This window comes from Somniosus microcephalus, unplaced genomic scaffold (genome assembly GCF_052327205.1).
Source record: "Somniosus microcephalus isolate GS21.2 unplaced genomic scaffold, FLI_Smic_1.0 scaffold179, whole genome shotgun sequence".
In the NCBI taxonomy this organism is placed as follows: domain Eukaryota; kingdom Metazoa; phylum Chordata; class Chondrichthyes; order Squaliformes; family Somniosidae; genus Somniosus; species Somniosus microcephalus.
Genome location: NW_028225366.1, coordinates 26,500 through 44,259, shown reverse-complemented (window position 1 = coordinate 44,259; position 17,760 = coordinate 26,500). Strand labels below are relative to the sequence as shown.

General features: G+C 54.5%; 1 protein-coding gene across 1 annotated transcript; it reads left to right on the top strand.

Annotated features, from left to right (window-relative positions):
• Positions 1 to 304: 304 nt before the first annotated feature.
• On the top strand, positions 305 to 13,880 carry LOC147082090 (uncharacterized). The gene is made up of 2 exons (XM_085980453.1): positions 305 to 342; positions 3,141 to 13,880. The coding sequence occupies exon 2, from the start codon at positions 3,147 to 3,149 to the stop codon at positions 5,163 to 5,165; it is 2,019 nt and encodes a 672-aa protein (XP_085836579.1). The 5' UTR covers positions 305 to 342; positions 3,141 to 3,146; the 3' UTR covers positions 5,166 to 13,880.
• The last annotated feature ends 3,880 nt before the right edge of the window (positions 13,881 to 17,760 follow it).

The following is a 17,760-nucleotide window of genomic DNA, read 5'->3' as shown; positions in this document are numbered from 1 at the left end:
TGTGCCGGGCTGGGTGTGGAGTTGGTGTGTGTGCCGGGCTGGGTGTGGAGGTGGTGTGTGTGCCGGGCTGGGTGTGGAGTTGGTGTGTGTGCCGGGCTGGGTGTGGAGTTGGTGTGTGTGCCGGGCTGGGTGTGGAGTTGGTGTGTGTGCCGGGCTGGGTGTGGAGTTGGTGTTTGAGGAGTTGGTGTTTTTGTGGGCGGGGCTCCGGGCCGAGCAATGGCCGCCATCTCTCCCAGAGTTCCGCGCGAGGCAGCAGGCGCTCCATCTCCAGAGCGGGGTCACCGCGCAGGCGCAGTAACTCCAGGCCCGGCCTGGCCGCCATTTGCTGCGAGAGGAACGACGGTGGGTGAGAGAGAGGGAAGGAGAAAGGGGGAGGTAAGGAGAGAGGGGGAGGGATGGAGGAAAGGAGAAAGAGGGAGGTACAGAGAGTGAAGGAGAGAGGGAAGGAGAGAGAGGGGGAAGGAGGAGGAGAGAGGGAACGAAGAAGAGGGGGGGGAAGGAGAAAGCGAGAGGGAGGGAAGGAGAGAGAGGGAGGGATGGCGAGGGAGTAATGGAGAGAGGGGGAGGGATGGAGAGAGAGGGAGGGACAGAGTGATGGAGAGAGAGGGAAGGAGAGAGAGGGAAGGAGAAAGGGGGAGAGGGGGATGGAGAAAGAGGGAGGGAGGAGGAGTGGGCAGGAGGGAAGGAGAAAGAGAGTGAGGGAGGAAAGGAGAAAGAGGGAGGGATGGAAAAAGAGAGAGAGGGAGGGACAGAGAGGGACAGAGAAAGGGAGAGAGAGAAGGAGAACGAGGGAGGGGAGAGGGGGTGTGATGGAGAGGGAGGGAGGGAGAGAAGGAGAAGGGGGGAGAGGGAGGGAAGGAGAAAGGGGGGAGAGGGAGGGAAGGAGAAAGGGGGGAGAGGGAGGGAAGGAGAAAGGGAGGGAAGGAGAAAGGGGGAGAGGGAGAAAGGGGGGAGAGGGAGGGAAGGAGAAAGGGGGGAGAGGGAGGGAAGGAGAAAGGGGGGAGAGGGAGGGAAGGAGAAAGGGGGGAGAGGGAGGGAAGGAGAAAGGGGGCAGAGGGAGGGAAGGGGGGAGAGGGAGGGAAGGAGAAAGGGGGGAGAGGGAGGGAAGGAGAAAGGGGGGAGAGGGAGGGAAGGAGAAAGGGAGGAGAGGGAGGGAAGGAGAAAGGGGGGAGAGGGAGGGAAGGAGAAAGGGGGCAGAGGGAGGGAAGGGGGGAGAGGGAGGGAAGGAGAAAGGAGGGAGAGGGAGGGAAGGAGAAAGGGGGGAGAGGGAGGGAAGGAGAAAGGGAGGAGAGGGAGGGAAGGATAAAGGGGGGAGAGGGAGGGAAGGATAAAGGGGGGAGAGGGAGGGAAGGAGAAAGGAGGGAGAGGGAGGGAAGGAGAAATGGAGAGGGAGGGAAGGAGAAAGGGGGGAGAGGGAGGGAAGGAGAAAGGGGGGAGAGGGAGGGAAGGAGAAAGGGGGAGGGAAGGAGAAAGGGGGGAGGGGGAGGGAAGGAGAAAGGGGGGAGAGGGAGGGAAGGAGAAAGGGGGGAGGGAAGGAGAAAGGGGGGAGGGGAGGGAAGGAGAAAGGGGGGAGGGGGAGGGAAGGAGAAAGGGGGGAGGGGGAGGGAAGGAGAAAGGGGGGAGGGAGAGGGAGGGAAGGAGAAAGGGGGAGAGGGAGGGAAGGAGAAAGGGGGAGATGGAGGGAAGGAGAAAGGGGGAGATGGAGGGAAGGAGAAGGGGGAGAGGGAGGGAAGGAGAAGGGGGGAGAGAGAGGGAGGGAAGGAGAAAGGGGAGAGGGAGGGAAGGAGAAGGGGGAGAGGGAGGGAAGGAGAAGGGGGGAGAGGGAGGGAAGGAGAAGGGGGAGAGGGAGGGAAGGAGAAAGGGAGAGGGAGGGAAGGAGAAAGGGGGGAGAGGGAAGGGGAGAGGGAGGGAAGGAGAAAGGGGGGAGAGGGAGGGAAGGAGAAAGGGGGGAGAGGGAGGGAAGGAGAAAGGGGGGAGAGGGAGGGAAGGAGAAAGGGGGGAGAGGGAGGGAAGGAGAAAGGGGGGAGAGGGAGGGAAGGAGAAAGGGGGGAGAGGGAGGGAAGGAGAAAGGGGGAGAGGGAGGGAAGGAGAAAGAGGGGAGAGGGAGGGAAGGAGAAGAGGGGAGAGGGAGGGATGGAGAAAGGGGGAGAGGGAGGGAAGGAGAAGGGGAGGAGAGGGAGGGAAGGAGAAGGGGAGGAGAGGGAAGGCGAGAGGGAGCAGGGGGTGAGTGGGGGAGAGGGTGATGGGTCCTCACTGGGAGAAGGGGAGGGTGAGGGGGACGGGGTGAGATATTGTGAGGATTCAGTGTGAAGGGTCCTCACTGGGGGGAGGGTGAGGGGGTCGGGGTGAGATATTGCGAGGATTCAGTGTGAAGGGTCCTCACTGGGAGAAGGGGGAGGGGGACGGGGTGAGATATTGTGAGGATTCAGTGTGAAGGGTCCTCACTGGGGGGAGGGTGAGGGGGACGGGGTGAGATATTGTGAGGATTCAGTGTGAAGGGTCCTCACTGGGGGGAGGGTGAGGGGGTCGGGGTGAGATATTGTGAGGATTCAGTGTGAAGGGTCCTCACTGCGGGGAGGGTGAGGGGGTCGGGGTGAGATATTGTGAGGATTCAGTGTGAAGGGTCCTCACTGGGGGGAGGGTGAGGGGGACGGGGTGAGATATTGTGAGGATTCAGTGTGAAGGGTCCTCACTGGGGGGAGGGTGAGTGGGTCGGGGTGAGATATTGTGAGGATTCAGTGTGAAGGGTCCTCACTGGGGGGAGGGTGAGGGGGTCGGGGTGAGATATTGTGAGGATTCAGTGTGATGGGTCCTCACTGGGGGGAGGGTGAGGGGGTCGGGGTGAGATATTGTGAGGATTCAGTGTGAAGGGTCCTCACTGGGGGGAGGGTGAGGGGGTCGGGGTGAGATATTGTGAGGATTCAGTGTGAAGGGTCCTCACTGGGGGGAGGGTGAGGGGGTCGGGGTGAGATATTGTGAGGATTCAGTGTGAAGGGTCCTCACTGGGAGAAGGGGAGCAGAACATGACATTCCATATTCACAGTGCAGAATCTTGACAAATGGTGAAGTGAAGAGTTTAAAGGCAGAGAGTTCTGAGTGAATGAGAATCCTAACGTCTTCGGTTATGTTTTTATTTGCAGAGGGCAATGGAAGCGTCGGGTGAAAGTTTACCTAGCCCAGGGGCGCAGGCTTGGCAGTCGCCTCTGGTGAAAGTACTGCTGGTTGGCGATGGCGCTTCGGTTAAGGTTCTGTACGAAGATGTCGAGTTGGAGCAGAAACCTCATGCCCTGGTCCAGAACTCCTCGAATCTTGTTCCATGTCCTCGGGCGCAGGGCAGGCACGATGCCGCTGGCACCGACATGTTTGAAGGCCGACCCTCCCAGATTGCAGACGGTTGTTTATCCCAGATGTTGCTGACACCGTGTAAACGTGAGCCCAGTGAGGACGCGTTTGAACCTGAAATCAGTGGACAGCCTTGCGGTGAAGGCGGGGGCCTTGCTGGGGAGTTCTTTATCCTGTGCAATGTCTGTGGGCAAACATTTAGTGATTTACCATCGGTTTTTAAACATCAGCCTGCTCACGGCGAGATACACTTCCTGTGTTTGCTCTGTCAGAAGACATTGACCCAATCGAGTGACCTTGTAAACCACGACCACGTTCAAATGGGGGATCAAGCTTTGCAGAATCCGGTACGCCCAAAGACACTTGCTGGACTGCCCTTGCTATCAAAGCACCAACAAACCCACGCTGCGGAGAAACCCGATCGCTTTCCATCAATGAACAGCCTGAAGGAGACGGCAAATGAATCTTTCCAGTGTGCTTTCTGTGAGAAGGTCTTCCCCGAACTGTCCTCCCTCTCAAGTCATCATTGTCTTCACTTCAAGGAAAAGCCTTTCCGCTGCTCCTTCTGTAACAAGACCTTCACTCAGTCGTCTTCCCTCTCGGTGCATCAGCGCATCCACACCGGAGAAAAGCCTTTCAAATGTTCCGTGTGCCAGAAATGCTTCACTCACTCCTCTTCGCTCCTGAACCACCAGCGCATCCACACCGGGGAGAAGCCGTTTCACTGCACTTACTGCGCCAAGAGCTTCACCGATTCCTCGTCCCTCTCCAAACACCAGCGAATCCACACCGGGGAGAAGCGGTTCTGGTGTCTGGTGTGTGGCAAGACCTTTGCCTCCTCGACGAACCTTCTGAATCACCAGCTGATTCACAGTGGGGAGAGACCGTTCCATTGCGTCGTGTGCGAGAAGAATTTTTCTTTGTTGTCTTCTCTGTCCAGGCACCAGCGCATCCACTCTGGGGAGAAACCGTACCAGTGCTCCTTCTGTCTCAAGACCTTCACCCAGTCTGCGTCACTCTCCGTCCACAAGCGCATTCACACGGGGGAAAAACCCTTCAAGTGTCTCGTCTGTGAAAAGCTGTTCACTCACTCCTCCAACCTCGCTGTGCACCAGCGCATTCACACTGGGGAGAAACCGTTTCATTGCAAGTATTGCGAGAAGAGCTTCACTGACTCCTCCTCTCTCTCCAAGCACCAGCGCATCCACACCAGACAGAAGCTCTTTGACTGCCCAGTTTGTCAGAAAACATTCACCAACCTGGCTTCCTTCTCGCAGCACCAGCGCGTTCACGCCGGCGACAAGCCCTTCGCCTGCTCTCTCTGCGAAAAGACCTTTACGACGTCCTCCACCCTGTCGGAGCACCAGCGCTTTCACTGCGGCCAGAAGCCTTTCCCCTGCTCCATCTGCGGAAAGACTTTCACTAAATCCAGTAATCTTCTGAATCACTATCGGCTCCACACGGGCGAGAAACCGTTTCAGTGCATCGTCTGCGAGAAGAGCTTCACCGAATCGTCGTCTCTTTCCAAACACCAGCGCATTCACACTGGCGAGAAACCGTACCAGTGCTCCTTCTGTCAGAAGAGTTTCACTCAGTCCTTTTCGCTGTCGGTCCACCTGCGCATTCACACCGGGGAAAAGCCCTTCAGATGCCCGCTGTGTGACAAGACCTTCACGCAGCTGTCTCACCTTTCAGTTCACGAGCGCATTCACACGCGAGAGAAGCCCCACCGCTGCTCCGTCTGTGACAAGAGCTACACCCATTCCTCAACCCTCCTTAAACACCAGCGCACTCACACGGGAGGCACGGCCTCCCAATGTTAGCCCGCCGCAAACACTGAGTGAGAATGTACCCTGCACCCGACTGTGACCTGAAGTGGGCAATGCACCGCACAGTGCGGCGAGGGCGACATTATGGTTGGTTAGAAAAGTGGAGGCTGGGAATCACTGGCTTGCGTAGATGTCGAATATACTGTAGCCTGGCTTTCATTAACCTTCCTCCCTCCTTCCCTGAAGATAACTCGGGCTGAGACTCCGTTATCACTGGTGCTGCCCAACCTCAGCCCGTGAGCCGTTCTCCCTCTCTGACCCGCCATCATCAGTGTCGACTGTTGGGGACCAGGCAGCTCCCACTCCGCCTATCCCTCTCCCCCCCACTCCGCCTTTCCCCCACTCCGCCTTACACCCTCCTCCCACTCCGCCTTTCCCCCTCCTCCCGCTCCGCCTTTCCCACTCCTCCCGCTCCGCCTTTCCCCCACTCCGCCTTTCCCCCACTCCGCCTTTCCCCCTCCTCCCACTCCGCCTTACCCCCTCCTCCCACTCCGCCTCTCCCCCTCCTCCCGCTCCGCCTTTCCCCCTCCTCCCGCTCCGCCTTTCCCACTCCTCCCGCTCCGCCTTTCCCCCTCCTCCCGCTCCGCCTTTCCCACTCCTCCCGCTCCGCCTTTCCCCCTCCTCCCGCTCCGCCTTTCCCCCTCCTCCCGCTCCGCCTTTCCCCCTCCTCCCGCTCCGCCTTTCCCCCTCCGCCTTTCCCACTCCTCCCGCTCCGCCTTTCCCCCTCCTCCCGCTCCGCCTTTCCCCCTCCTCCCGCTCCGCCTTTCCCACTCCTCCCGCTCCGCCTTTCCCCCTCCTCCCGCTCCGCCTTTCCCCCTCCGCCTTTCCCCCTCCTCCCGCTCCGCCTTTCCCACTCCTCCCGCTCCGCCTTTCCCCCTCCTCCCGCTCCGCCTTTCCCCCTCCTCCCGCTCCGCCTTTCCCACTCCTCCCGCTCCGCCTTTCCCCCTCCTCCCCCTCCGCCTCTCCCCCTCCGCCTTTCCCCCTCCTCCCGCTCCGCCTTTCCCCCTCCTCCCGCTCCGCCTCTCCCCCTCCTCCCACTCCGCCTCTCCCGCTCCGCCTCACCCCCTCCTCCCACTCCGCCTTTCCCCCTCCTCCCACTCCGCCTTTCCCCCTCCTCCCGCTCCGCCTCTCCCACTCCGCCTCTCCCCCTCCTCCCGCTCCGCCTTTCCTGCTCTGCCTCTCCCCCTCCTCCCGCTCCGCCTCTCCCCCTCCTCCCACTCCGCCTCTCCCCCTCCTCCCACTCCGCCTCTCCCCCTCCTCCCACTCCGCCTCTCCCCCTCCTCCCACTCCGCCTCTCCCCCTCCTCCCACTCCGCCTCTCCCCCTCCTCCCGCTCCGCCTCTCCCCCTCCTCCCACTCCGCCTCTCCCGCTCCGCCTTTCCCCCTCCTCCCGCTCCGCCTCTCCCGCTCCGCCTCACCCCCTCCTCCCACTCCGCCTTTCCCCCTCCTCCCGCTCCGCCTCTCCCCCTCCTCCCGCTCCGCCTCACCCCCTCCTCCCACTCCGCCTTTCCCCCTCCTCCCGCTCCGCCTCTCCCCCTCCTCCCACTCCGCCTCTCCCCCTCCTCCCGCTCCGCCTCTCCCACTCCGCCTCTCCCCCTCCTCCCACTCCGCCTTTCCCCCTCCTCCCACTCCGCCTTTCCCCCTCCTGCTTTGCATGACCTTATTGTGGGTGACCCCTTGCTCCTGACTGAATCCTGGCTACTCTTCCCCTGCTCGCACTGCCATAGTGACGGTGTGGCCCTTATCACCCAATCACAGCTAGTCTTCTGCCCCATCTCCTCCGGTATCTCCTCCTTCGAGCCTCTCCATTGTCTACCACACCCCAACCCTGAGTTTCTCCCCGGGATTTCCACCCTCAGTGACGCCTCATCCTCGGTGATTTCAATCTCCATCTCAGTTCTCCTCTCCTCTCCTCTCTGAGTTCACTGCCCGCCTGTCCTCCCTCCATTTAAACTGCCCTACCCATATTCACGGCCACCCCTTTGACCTGCCATCTCACGGGGCCTCGCTACTCCCATCAGGTCAATCACAGATAGAGTCATCTCCGATCACTTCCTTGTATCCAATCACCACTCACGTCCCCCTTCCCCCACTCAACCCCACTTCCTTCTGTGTCCGTCTCTGGAAAAAACTCTCCGCCAAGTCACTTACAACCGCACTTCCATAATTCCAACTGTCCAGCCTTTGGCCCTCCATTCAACACAACATTTCTGCAGCTACCGATCTGCTCAGCCTCCCTCAGCTTCACCTTTGATATCCTGGCTCCGAGTAAAGCCATTACTCTCTCACCCTGGTCATTCCTCCTCTATGTTTGGAACGTATTCGGTGCAGTCTGAATTAGCTGCACGTCCACTGCTCTCGTGCAGTATCTTAGAACAGCCCGTGAGCGGCCCGCGCAGGACCTTCCCGATCGCTGCTCTCGTGCGGTATCAGGACAGCCCGTGAGCGGCCCGCGCGGGACCTTCCCGATCGCTGCTCTCGTGCGGTATCAGGACAGCCCGTGAGCGGCCCGCGCGGGACCTTCCCGATCGCTGCTCTCGCGCGGTATCTTAGAACAGCCCGTGAGCGGCCCGCGCGGGACTTCCTGATCGCTGCTCTCGCGCGGTATCTTAGAACAGCCCGTGAGCGGCCCGCGCGGGACCTTCTCGATCTTCCCACTCCCACTTCGTTACCTCTGCTGTCCCCCAAGGATCTATCCTTGGCCCCCTCCTATTTCTCATCGACATGCTGCCCCTCACCGACATCATCAGGTTCCACATGTACGCTGACGACACCCAGCTCGACCTCGCCACCACCTCTCTCGACCGCTCCACGGTCTCTGCGTTGTCAGACTGCTTGTCCGACATTCAGTCCTGGATGAGCAGAAATTTCCTCCACCTAATGATTGGGACGACTAACGCCATAATCATCGGCCCCCGCCACAACCCTTTGTCACCAGTTCCATCCCTCTCCCCGGCCACTGTCTCCGACTGAACCAGATAGTATTTACAGCCCAGAAACTGGCCATTCGGCCCAACTGGCCTGTGCCAGTGTTTATGCTCCACACGAGCCTCCTCCCAGCTTAACTTCATCTCGCTCCTATTGCTATTTCCCTCATGTGTTTATCCAGCTTCCCCTTAAATGCATCTCTGCTGTTCGCCTCAGCCACAGTCTCACCACTCTCTGGGTAAAGAAGTTTCTCCTGAATTCCCTATTGGATTTATTAGTGACTGTCTTATATTTATGGCCCCCAGTTCTGGCCTTGCCCGCAAGTGGAAACACCTTTGCCACATCTACCCTAACAAACCCCTTCATAATTTTAAAGAATTTGGAAGAAACCTTAATATCATATTTGACTTTGAGCTGAGCAACAACTCTGTTTTTAAAAAAAAAAATTGAATTCTCCTAATTTCCCCTCTGGTTCTGTTGCTGATTATCTTCAATCTGTGTCCTCTGGTTACCGACCCTCCTGCCACTGGAAACAGTTTCTCCTTATTTACTCCATCAAAACTCCTCATGATTTTGAACATCTCTATTAAATCTCCTCTTAACCTTCTCTGCTCCAAGGAGAACAATCCCAGCTTCTCCAGTCTCTCCACATCACTGAAGTCCCTCGTCCCTGGTACCATTCTGGTCAATCTCCCCTTAACCTTCTCTGCTCCAAGGAGAACAATCCCAGCTTCTCCAGTCTCACCACATCACTGAAGTCCCTCGTCCCTGGTACCATTCTGGTCAATCTCCCCTTAACCTTCTCTGCTCCAAGGAGAACAATCCCAGCTTCTCCAGTCTCTCCACATCACTGAAGTCCCTCATCCCTGGTACCATTCTGGTCAATCTCCCCTTAACCTTCTCTGCTCTAAGGAGAACAACCCCAGCTTCTCCAGTCTCTCCACATCACTGAAGTCCCTCATCCCTGGTACCATTCTGGTCAATCTCCCCCTTAACCTTCTCTGCTCTAAGGAGAACAATCCCAGCTTCTCCAGTCTCTCCACATCACTGAGGTCCCTCATCCCTGGTACCATTCTGGTCAATCTCCCCTTAACCTTCTCTGCTCCAAGGAGAACAACCCCAGTCTTCTCCAGTCTCCACATCACTGAAGCCCCTCATCCCTGGTACCATTCTGGTCAATCTCCCCTTAACCTTCTCTGCTCCAAGGAGAACAATCCCAGCTTCTCCAGTCTCTCCACATCACTGAAGTCCCTCATCCCTGGTCCCATTCTGGTCAATCTCCCCTTAACCTTCTCTGCTCCAAGGAGAACAATCCCAGCTTCTCCAGTCTCTCCACATCACTGAAGTCCCTCATCCCTGGTACCATTCTGGTCAATCTCCCCTTAACCCTCTCTGATCTAAGGAGAACAACCCCAGCTTCTCCAGTCTCTCCACATCACTGAAGCCCCTCATCCCCGGTACCATTCTGGTCAATCTCTCCCTAACCTTCTCTGAGGCCTCATAACTGAGAGTGTTGTTTAGTTTATAGTCACTACATCACAAAGATAGAAAATAAATCATAAAATGCTGGAAATACACTGCAGGTCCTTCAGAATTGGAAAAATTACATTCTTACAAAGCACATACACCCAAAATATGACCCTGCTGATGGATATAATGTGTACTTGCATCATTATCTGGTTTTATGTCACATTTCCAGTGTTTTTAGAAGGGGGAACAGAAATAGCAGTGAGGAAACTGCTTTGAAGTGTATAAACTATTATTAATTGGTAGATAAGGTGAACCCAGAATATTAATTTAAAGTCAATTAAGTAGGATTTAGAGATGTAAATGGGAAATTGGAACAGATATATTGGGATTAAAAGTGAGATAATGTGCCCAGCAAGGGACCAGAATGAGTTAAATTATTCAATGTGCTGTTGGATGCCATGATGTTTCCCTGGAGGGATGATGAACACGGTATTAATTCTTGCTCACTCATCCTACGGGTTCATGTTACTTAAAGTTTTGATTCCAGAGGTATTTTGGGCCCTGTGCGGTCTGGTGTAGGTAGTGCTGTTGTGTCACAAACTGAAAATGACCCAAATCCCGTGGCCCCGGGAATCTTGGCTATTGTCTGAACCAGTCCTTCCTCACAGGATACTGGCAGATACCTGTGGAATTAAATATCAGTACTTTGCTCCAAAGGAAGAGTGGAGAGCGTGTTTACACAATGTGTACAACACGCAACTACGTACCACAAACATTCGAGATTCCAGCACTGCTGTGCTGTGTGAGTGGAGCCCATCTGTGGGTCAGTGTCTGACCTGATATTGAACACTGAGGTCATCCTGATTCTAATCTGACGTATTTGGAGTAATTGTGAATTACTGACACTGAATCCTGGTATTGAACACTGAGGGAGATCCTGATCCTGATCTGACGTATTTGGAATCAGTGTTTGTGAATTACTGACACTGAATCCTGGTATCGAACACTGAAGTGACTCTTGACTGATTCTGACGTATTTGATCACAAGTCTTAAGTAATGTGATTGAGAATTTGATCTTTGTTGTCTTTTTGGCGAAGTATGACTGGAAAAATATGGGCGAATATTGAGATTCAGACCAAGGGCAGTGAATAAGTCTTTACCTTGTTTCCCTGCAGATTTAGGGGTGTGTTTTGCTCTTTGATGTGAGAGATTGGGCCATTTTTACCCCAGTCACGATCACTAGTGAATCTTTCCTCATCCTCTCAGTCATACTGAGGGGGAAAGGGGAAAAGCCCCTTTCAGACATTGGTGCTTCTGGAAAGAGCCCACTGGCTTTCCCTCATCAGAGCACCAAACTGTTTAAGCTGCACTAAGTACTTTTATTGACTTGCTTTCCGACAAGTCCATCGTCTCGCAACAGACAGCAGAAACTGCTGCAAGTACTGACCTTCAATCTGTAGAAGTAATTTACTGCCATCTACACTTACAATTTGGAGCATTAAATCTCTCACCCTCTCTGGTGGGACACCAGTCGTCATGTGTCCAAGCTTATCTTCAAAGGATGAGGAAGGTGGAGTTGAGGTAGATCATCAGCCGTGATCTTATTGAATGGCGGAGCAGGCTCAAGGGGCCGAATGGCCGACTTCTGCTCCTAGTTCTTGTGTTCTTATGTTTTAGGTGCAGAAAGATTGCACGAATTTTCCCGAGTTCTTTAGCTATACTGGTGAGTTGATCCAATATCGATACCGAAAGAGGTTAATGAAGGCACCCTAATCTGAGGGTAACGCTTTAGTCGTGGATCATTGAGTTAAGCAGCAAAGCTGCGGGAGTTGGACAGTGTTTTGTTCCATCAGAGAATGTTATCACCGCGATCATTACGGTGCTGGAGCACTGTGAAATTTCTACTTCCTTCTCTCCAGCTCGCAATAACTTTGTTAAAAGGTTAATTCTAACAATTAAATTAGTATGTATTGAATGAACTTGTCTAGTTTTCCAATTTCTGCTAATCTATCTAGTATTGTGCTGTAACTATAAATCTAAATTTATGTAGAAAAATGTAAAGTAGATTTCCTTTACACATTTTTTGATGCAGTTCCTTTGTGTCTTGCGTTTGTGTGCAGTCGCCTATTATACACAGGTAGACTGAGTAATTGCCATTAAGGTCAGTGTAGGCAGAGGAGGATCGGGCCCTGTACAACAGCTGCTATAAGGGACATGGAACTACCTGCAGCTCCACTACAGACTGATTCTCAGTAATTGTGTGAATCCCTCTGCGCATTGTACCTCATGGAGTAGACTGACCGCGAGTATTCATGTCCACAGCAAGGGCTGGCTGAGGTTTTATACCAAAAATACAGTGTCCCGAGTTAGTGTAAGAGGAAGGATAGTGGGCATTCTCTCCTGAATTCGAAAGGATGGAGAGCAGTAGCCAGTGGGGAACACTTGATTTTCCCATCACTAACAGATCTCAGGCACTGCCAGGGTGCAATTCCCAGTCGATTGCAGGATTAACCATGGGAATAAATTGCTGGGACTCGGCATTATCTAATCTATGACCACAACTGACGTATGTATAAGCTGTTTAAGTTGTTACTGTTTAGGGCCGTGCTGTAATATGAAGTGTATTTAGTTTTTGTTTTTTACCCGTAACCTAGAGACTCTGATTATTTTAGTATTCAGCAAACTAAGAGGACATGTCTCTCCTTTCTCTCCCCCACGCTCATTCTAACAGTTTGTAACTCTAGCCTGGGGATCGATAACATTACAGGCCCAATGGTGGTTATTACCACAAACATTGACAGCCGATCTATCACACTTTAAAAAGTTGGAGCATTATTAATCTTACTGCAGATTTTGCACATTTACAAAAACTACCTGAAGGCCTGAACATCAGATTTGCCGACTTTCCTCACCTTTAAGGAAGGTCATTATTACTTTCACATCAGATGATTTTAAATGGAAAGAGTGATGCTCGCTCTGGGTTTTCCTATTAACTGTGGCTGGGAAAGGGGGAAGATGGTGTCAGATGGGATTCCCAGTCAGATGGGATTCCCAGTCCACAAACCCAGCTGCACCCTCAGCCAGATGATGTCGGCCTCAGGCGTGTAGCGTTGTCTGGCCTTGGGTATGAGAACTGTCCACTGTGCTGAAGTATTGGAGGGAGCCGAGGGCCCATGGATCAATGTGTCAGCTGAGGGAGTCCCTGACGGGGAGAGACTCCCTCTTTAAAAGGGGTCCCTGACGGAGAACCCCTCTCTAAACGGGGTCCCTGACGGAGAGAGACTGCCTCTCTAAACGGGGTCCCTGACGGAGAGAGACTGCCTCTCTAAACGGGGTCCCTGACGGAGAGAGACTCCCTCTCTAGACGGGGTCCCTGATGGAGACTCCCTCTCTAAACGGGGTCCCTGACAGAGAGAGACTCCCTCTTTAAAAGGGGTCCCTGACAGACACTCTCTTTAATTGGAACACTCAAGCAGGGCTAATAGTGCAGGACCACTGAGCGAAAGAGAACGAGATTATGTAAATCACACATGGTGATGTAGTAATACCAAGCCAGGGGTTTAAAAGGCTGAGGATTGTTGAAGGAATGGAAGGTCTTGGTAGGAATGAATTGGAGAAGTCTGGGTTTGATTTCGATCCTGTGGAAACAAGATGAGGGCGAGCGCAGGGTTAGGAAGGGAAGAAAATGAAGAACTGATCATGGTATTGATAAAACAGACACTAAAGAGGGAGTCTCCACCGGGGACCTGTCAGACAGAAGCTTTATGAGTGTGAGTGAGCTGCCGGAGAAGAGCTTTACCAGATATGGTCAAGTCTTGGGCTTTAGGGGAGAAAACAGTTTGGTTCAAGAGGAAACAAAATGTTTTTAAGCAGCTTTTTTTTAAACGGAGGAGGTGGAAGTTCAGGTTAGAGAAATGAATGATACTGGAAATCATAGACAAAGGACTAAAAGTAGAACCACCACACCTAAGTGACGGCCATTGATTGGATTTACAAGGTTTAGAAAGAAACGGCGTGTGAGGAACTGAATTATCAATTTTCATCGCTCCATTCTGAAATCAATGAAGCGGGCAAGTGTTGCTCTTGTGAGTTGATGTCCAGAGATTGAATGTTACCGTGCAACTAACTGCCACCAATTTATTGTCATCACTTGGGAATGGGGCACATATCACAAACACTACAAACAATTGCCATTTTATAGCCCAAAACCTTCTCCAAAAAATCCCATCCCCACCTTTGAGAAGTGGGACATGTTCTCTTAAGTATCACAATTAAAATTGTTTGAAATATTAAAGTGGAAAGTTTGGTGAATTGATTTAACTCGATTACTTTATTTGTGTTGTATGAAGCTGAGCCTATTCATCACAGATATGCTGCAGATTACACACTCTATCTCGCTCGCACACCAACACACAATCACCGGGTCTCTGTCTCCAGGTCACAAACTAGGTCAACACACACAGTGTCACGTCACACCAGGTCACACGTGTACTGAGGGAGCGCTGCAATGTCAGCGGGACAATACAGTGTGTTGATCTCGTGTGTGGCTGTCCCTCAGTACTGCCCCTCCGACAGTGCAGCGCTCCCTCAGTACTGCGCCTCCAACAGTGCAGCACTCCCTCAGTACTGCCCCTCCGACAGTAGGGCGCTCCCTCGGCACTACCCTCCGACAGTGCGGTGCTCCCTCAGTACTGCCCCTCTGACAGTGTGGTGCTCCCTCAGTACTCCCCCTCCGACAGTGCGGCGCTCCCTCAGCACTGCCCCTCCGACAGTGCGGCGCTCCCTCAGCACTGCCCCTCCGACACTGCCGCACTCTCTCAGTACTGCCCCTCCGACAGTGCGGCGCTCCCTCGGCACTGCCCCTCCGACAGTGCGGCGCTCCCTCAGTACTGCCCCTCCGACAGTGCGGCGCTTCCTCAGTACTGCCCCTCCGACAGTGCGGCGCTCCCTCAGTACTGCCCCTCCGACAGTGCGGCACTCCCTCAGTACTGCCCCTCCGACAGTGCGGCGCTCCCTCGGTACTGAGCCTCCGACAGTACGGAGCTCCCTCGGCACTGCCCCTCCGACAGCGCGGCGCTCCCTCAGCACTCCCCCTCCGACAGCGCGGCGCTCCCTCAGCACTGCCCCTCTGACTGCCGCACTCTCTCAGTACTGCCCCTCCCGACAGTACGGCGCTCCCTCGGCACTGCCCCTCCGACAGTGCGCCGCTCCCTCGGCACTGCCCCTCCAACAGCGCGGCGCTCCCTCGGCACTGCCCCTCTGACACTTCCGCACTCTCTCAGTACTGCACCTCCCGACAGTACGGCGCTCCCTCGGCACTGCCCGACAGCGCGGCGCTCCCTCAGTACTGCCCCTCTGACAGTGCGGTGCCCCCTCAGCACTGCCCCTCTGACAGTGCGGTGCCCCCTCGGCACTGCCCCTCTGACAGCGCAGCACTCCCTCAGTACCGCCCCTCTGACAGTGCGGTGCCTCCTCAGCACTGCCCCTCCGACAGCGCGGCGCTCCCTCGGCACTGTCCCTCCGACTGTGCGGAGCTCTCAGAACTGCCCCTGACAGCGCGGTGCCCCCTCAGCACTGCCCCTCCAACAGCACGGTGCCCCCTCAGCACTGCCCCTCCAACAGCACGGTGCTCCCTCACTACTGCACTGGAATTTCGGCCTGGCTTATGTGCTGAAGTCTTTGGAGTGGGTCGCGAACCCACGACCTTTTGACTGAGGTTACCACTTTTGAGTTCTTGAACAAATGCGTTACTATTAAGTGCAAATACCTATAGCTTGCGTTGAATTTTGGCCAAATTACCTGTTGGAGATAAAGCGAAATGGAGCACCACAGATTTATTAAGTAATGAACTGAACACGGTTTGATTTCATTCCTGGCAACAACTTTATTTCACCCCTTTTTGACTGCATAAAAGTAATCACACCTCAAGGTAATAATCACACACACAACTCAGTGTCAGAATCACAATGGATTAGTTGGGTTAAATTTAAGGCAATTCCAGTCAGCCAACATTGACCGTGGGACGAGTTTCACTGCTCACTTTACAGGGTTAGAGTTCCTTCTGTTGGGATTCTGCATTGTTAATTCACAGCTAGGAGTGACAGCATTACCTCCACAGATGGTGTTCCCTTGGCTGGACATGGTCGCAAACATCACAAGCTGTAAGTAGTCAATCGGCATCAACAGCAAATTCATAGTTTAACTTCGAATCATAGAACGATACAGCGCAGGAGGCCATTCAGCCCATCGTGCCTGTGCCTGCTCTGTGGTCGAGCTCTCCAATTAGTCCCACTTTTTCCCCACAGCCCTGTGAATTTTTTCCCTTCTGAAAGTTACTATTGAATCTGCTTCCGCCGCCCTTTCGGGCAGCGCGTTCCAGATCACAACTCGCTGTGTAAAAATGTTTTTCAATCACCTCCCCTCTGGTTCTGTTACCAATTATCTGTGTCCATCCTCCAGTTCCCAAACCTGCCGCTGGAAACAGTTTCTCCTTATTACAAAGTAGGGCCCATCACATTCCCCAGGCCTATGACACAGAGGGGAAAGTCTCCAGCTTCGAGACATACAAACCAGGGAGATCTCGGGTTCACACCGAGTGGACTGGGCAGCGGTAACGGTGCTATAATTGACCGCACCGTCTGTGTTCAGGATAACAGCTTGCTACATGTATGGACGGGTGGAATAGCATTGGGCTTTCACCCTAACCTCCAATTCCGGCCTCTTGAGCATCCCCGATTTCCATCGCTCCACCATTGGCGGCCGTGCCTTCAGCTGCCTGGGGCCCTGAGCTCTGGAATTCCCTCCCTAAACCCCTCTCTTTCCTCCTTTAAGACATTCCTTAAAACCTGCCTTTGACCCAAGCTTTTGGTCACCTCTCCCTGTGTGGCTCGGTGTCTAATGCTGTTCGATTTAGGCTCCCTGGGTCATCTTTACTGCAGCAAAGGTTTTACCACATGAATGCTGTTGTGAGTAATGGGAACAACTGCAGAAACAATCACCTTGCCAAAATGCACAGAAACTTCAGGTTTGATTTCAAACCCAATCTTGATGGAAAAAGTGTCCTCCCGTTTAATTTGCAAAACGTAAAGTTATAGTTAATGAACGAGAATAAGGTTTCCAGCCCTGCTGGAGCCTGGTCGTTGAGTCCCTGATCTGGGAGCAGAAGAGAGCCAGAAACAGAGTGCAGGAACAACCAAGAGGGCGATCGATTTAAAAGCTGGGAGGACAAAAGTTGCCCCATTTGTTTTACAGACTGTGTTCGCCGATACTGGGCTCTGTGATCCTGGGTGCAATCTGTCTGGAATTGGCCACGTGTGTCCGCTGGTGGCGGGTGAGGTTTGAGGACTGGCTGAAACTCTTGCCACATGTGGCGCAAGTGAAGGGTTTTTCGCCCGTGTGCACTCGCTGATGGATCAGCAGGTAGGACGAGCGGCTGAAACTTTTCCCGCAGAGGCCGCAGCTCAAGAGCTTGGGGCCCGTGCCTCGGGGACACTGGTGCTGCGCCAGATCGAAGGGGGCCGTGAATTCCACACTACATTCCCAGCATTTGAACGGTGTATCCTGGACATGGAGGAGCTGATGCCGGATGAGCTGATAGGACCGCCGGAAGCCTTTTCTGCAAACAGGACAGGTGAACAGTTTCTCCACGGCGTGACTGTCCCGGTTGAACAACTGGCCGAGCGTGGAGGGTCTCTTCCCCCTCTGAGGGCACCGATGGGACGATCGGTTGAAGTGGTCTCCAAAGTGCGGACAAGCGGAGGGATTCTCATCCAACTGGTCGAGGGATGGCTTGGCTTCGGGTGCGTGGGTGAGTCGGTGGCGAGTTCGGGTGGACGACTGGTTAAAGCCCTTCTCCCACATCAACCTGACCGTCAGCCCCTTGCTCTGGAACTGACGGTGAGGCTCCACCTTCCCGCGCGAGGGGTAAGCGAGGGGTCCCGCGGTGCCAGAGACCTGCAACTGTGGGACATCAGCCGCATCTGCTCTGCTCACCTGGGCACGCTGAGGCTGAGCCGGACCGAGGCGGGGACCGCTGGGCTTCCCGCCCACTGCGCACCTGACCCGGCCGGGGTTAACCGGGTCGCTCAACTGCCCAGGACCGCTCACCGATCTCCTATCCCTGGGATGGTGCTGGTGAGCGAGACCTCCTGCTGCTTCAGTCCGGTGGAGCTGCTGGTAACTGGCGGAATCA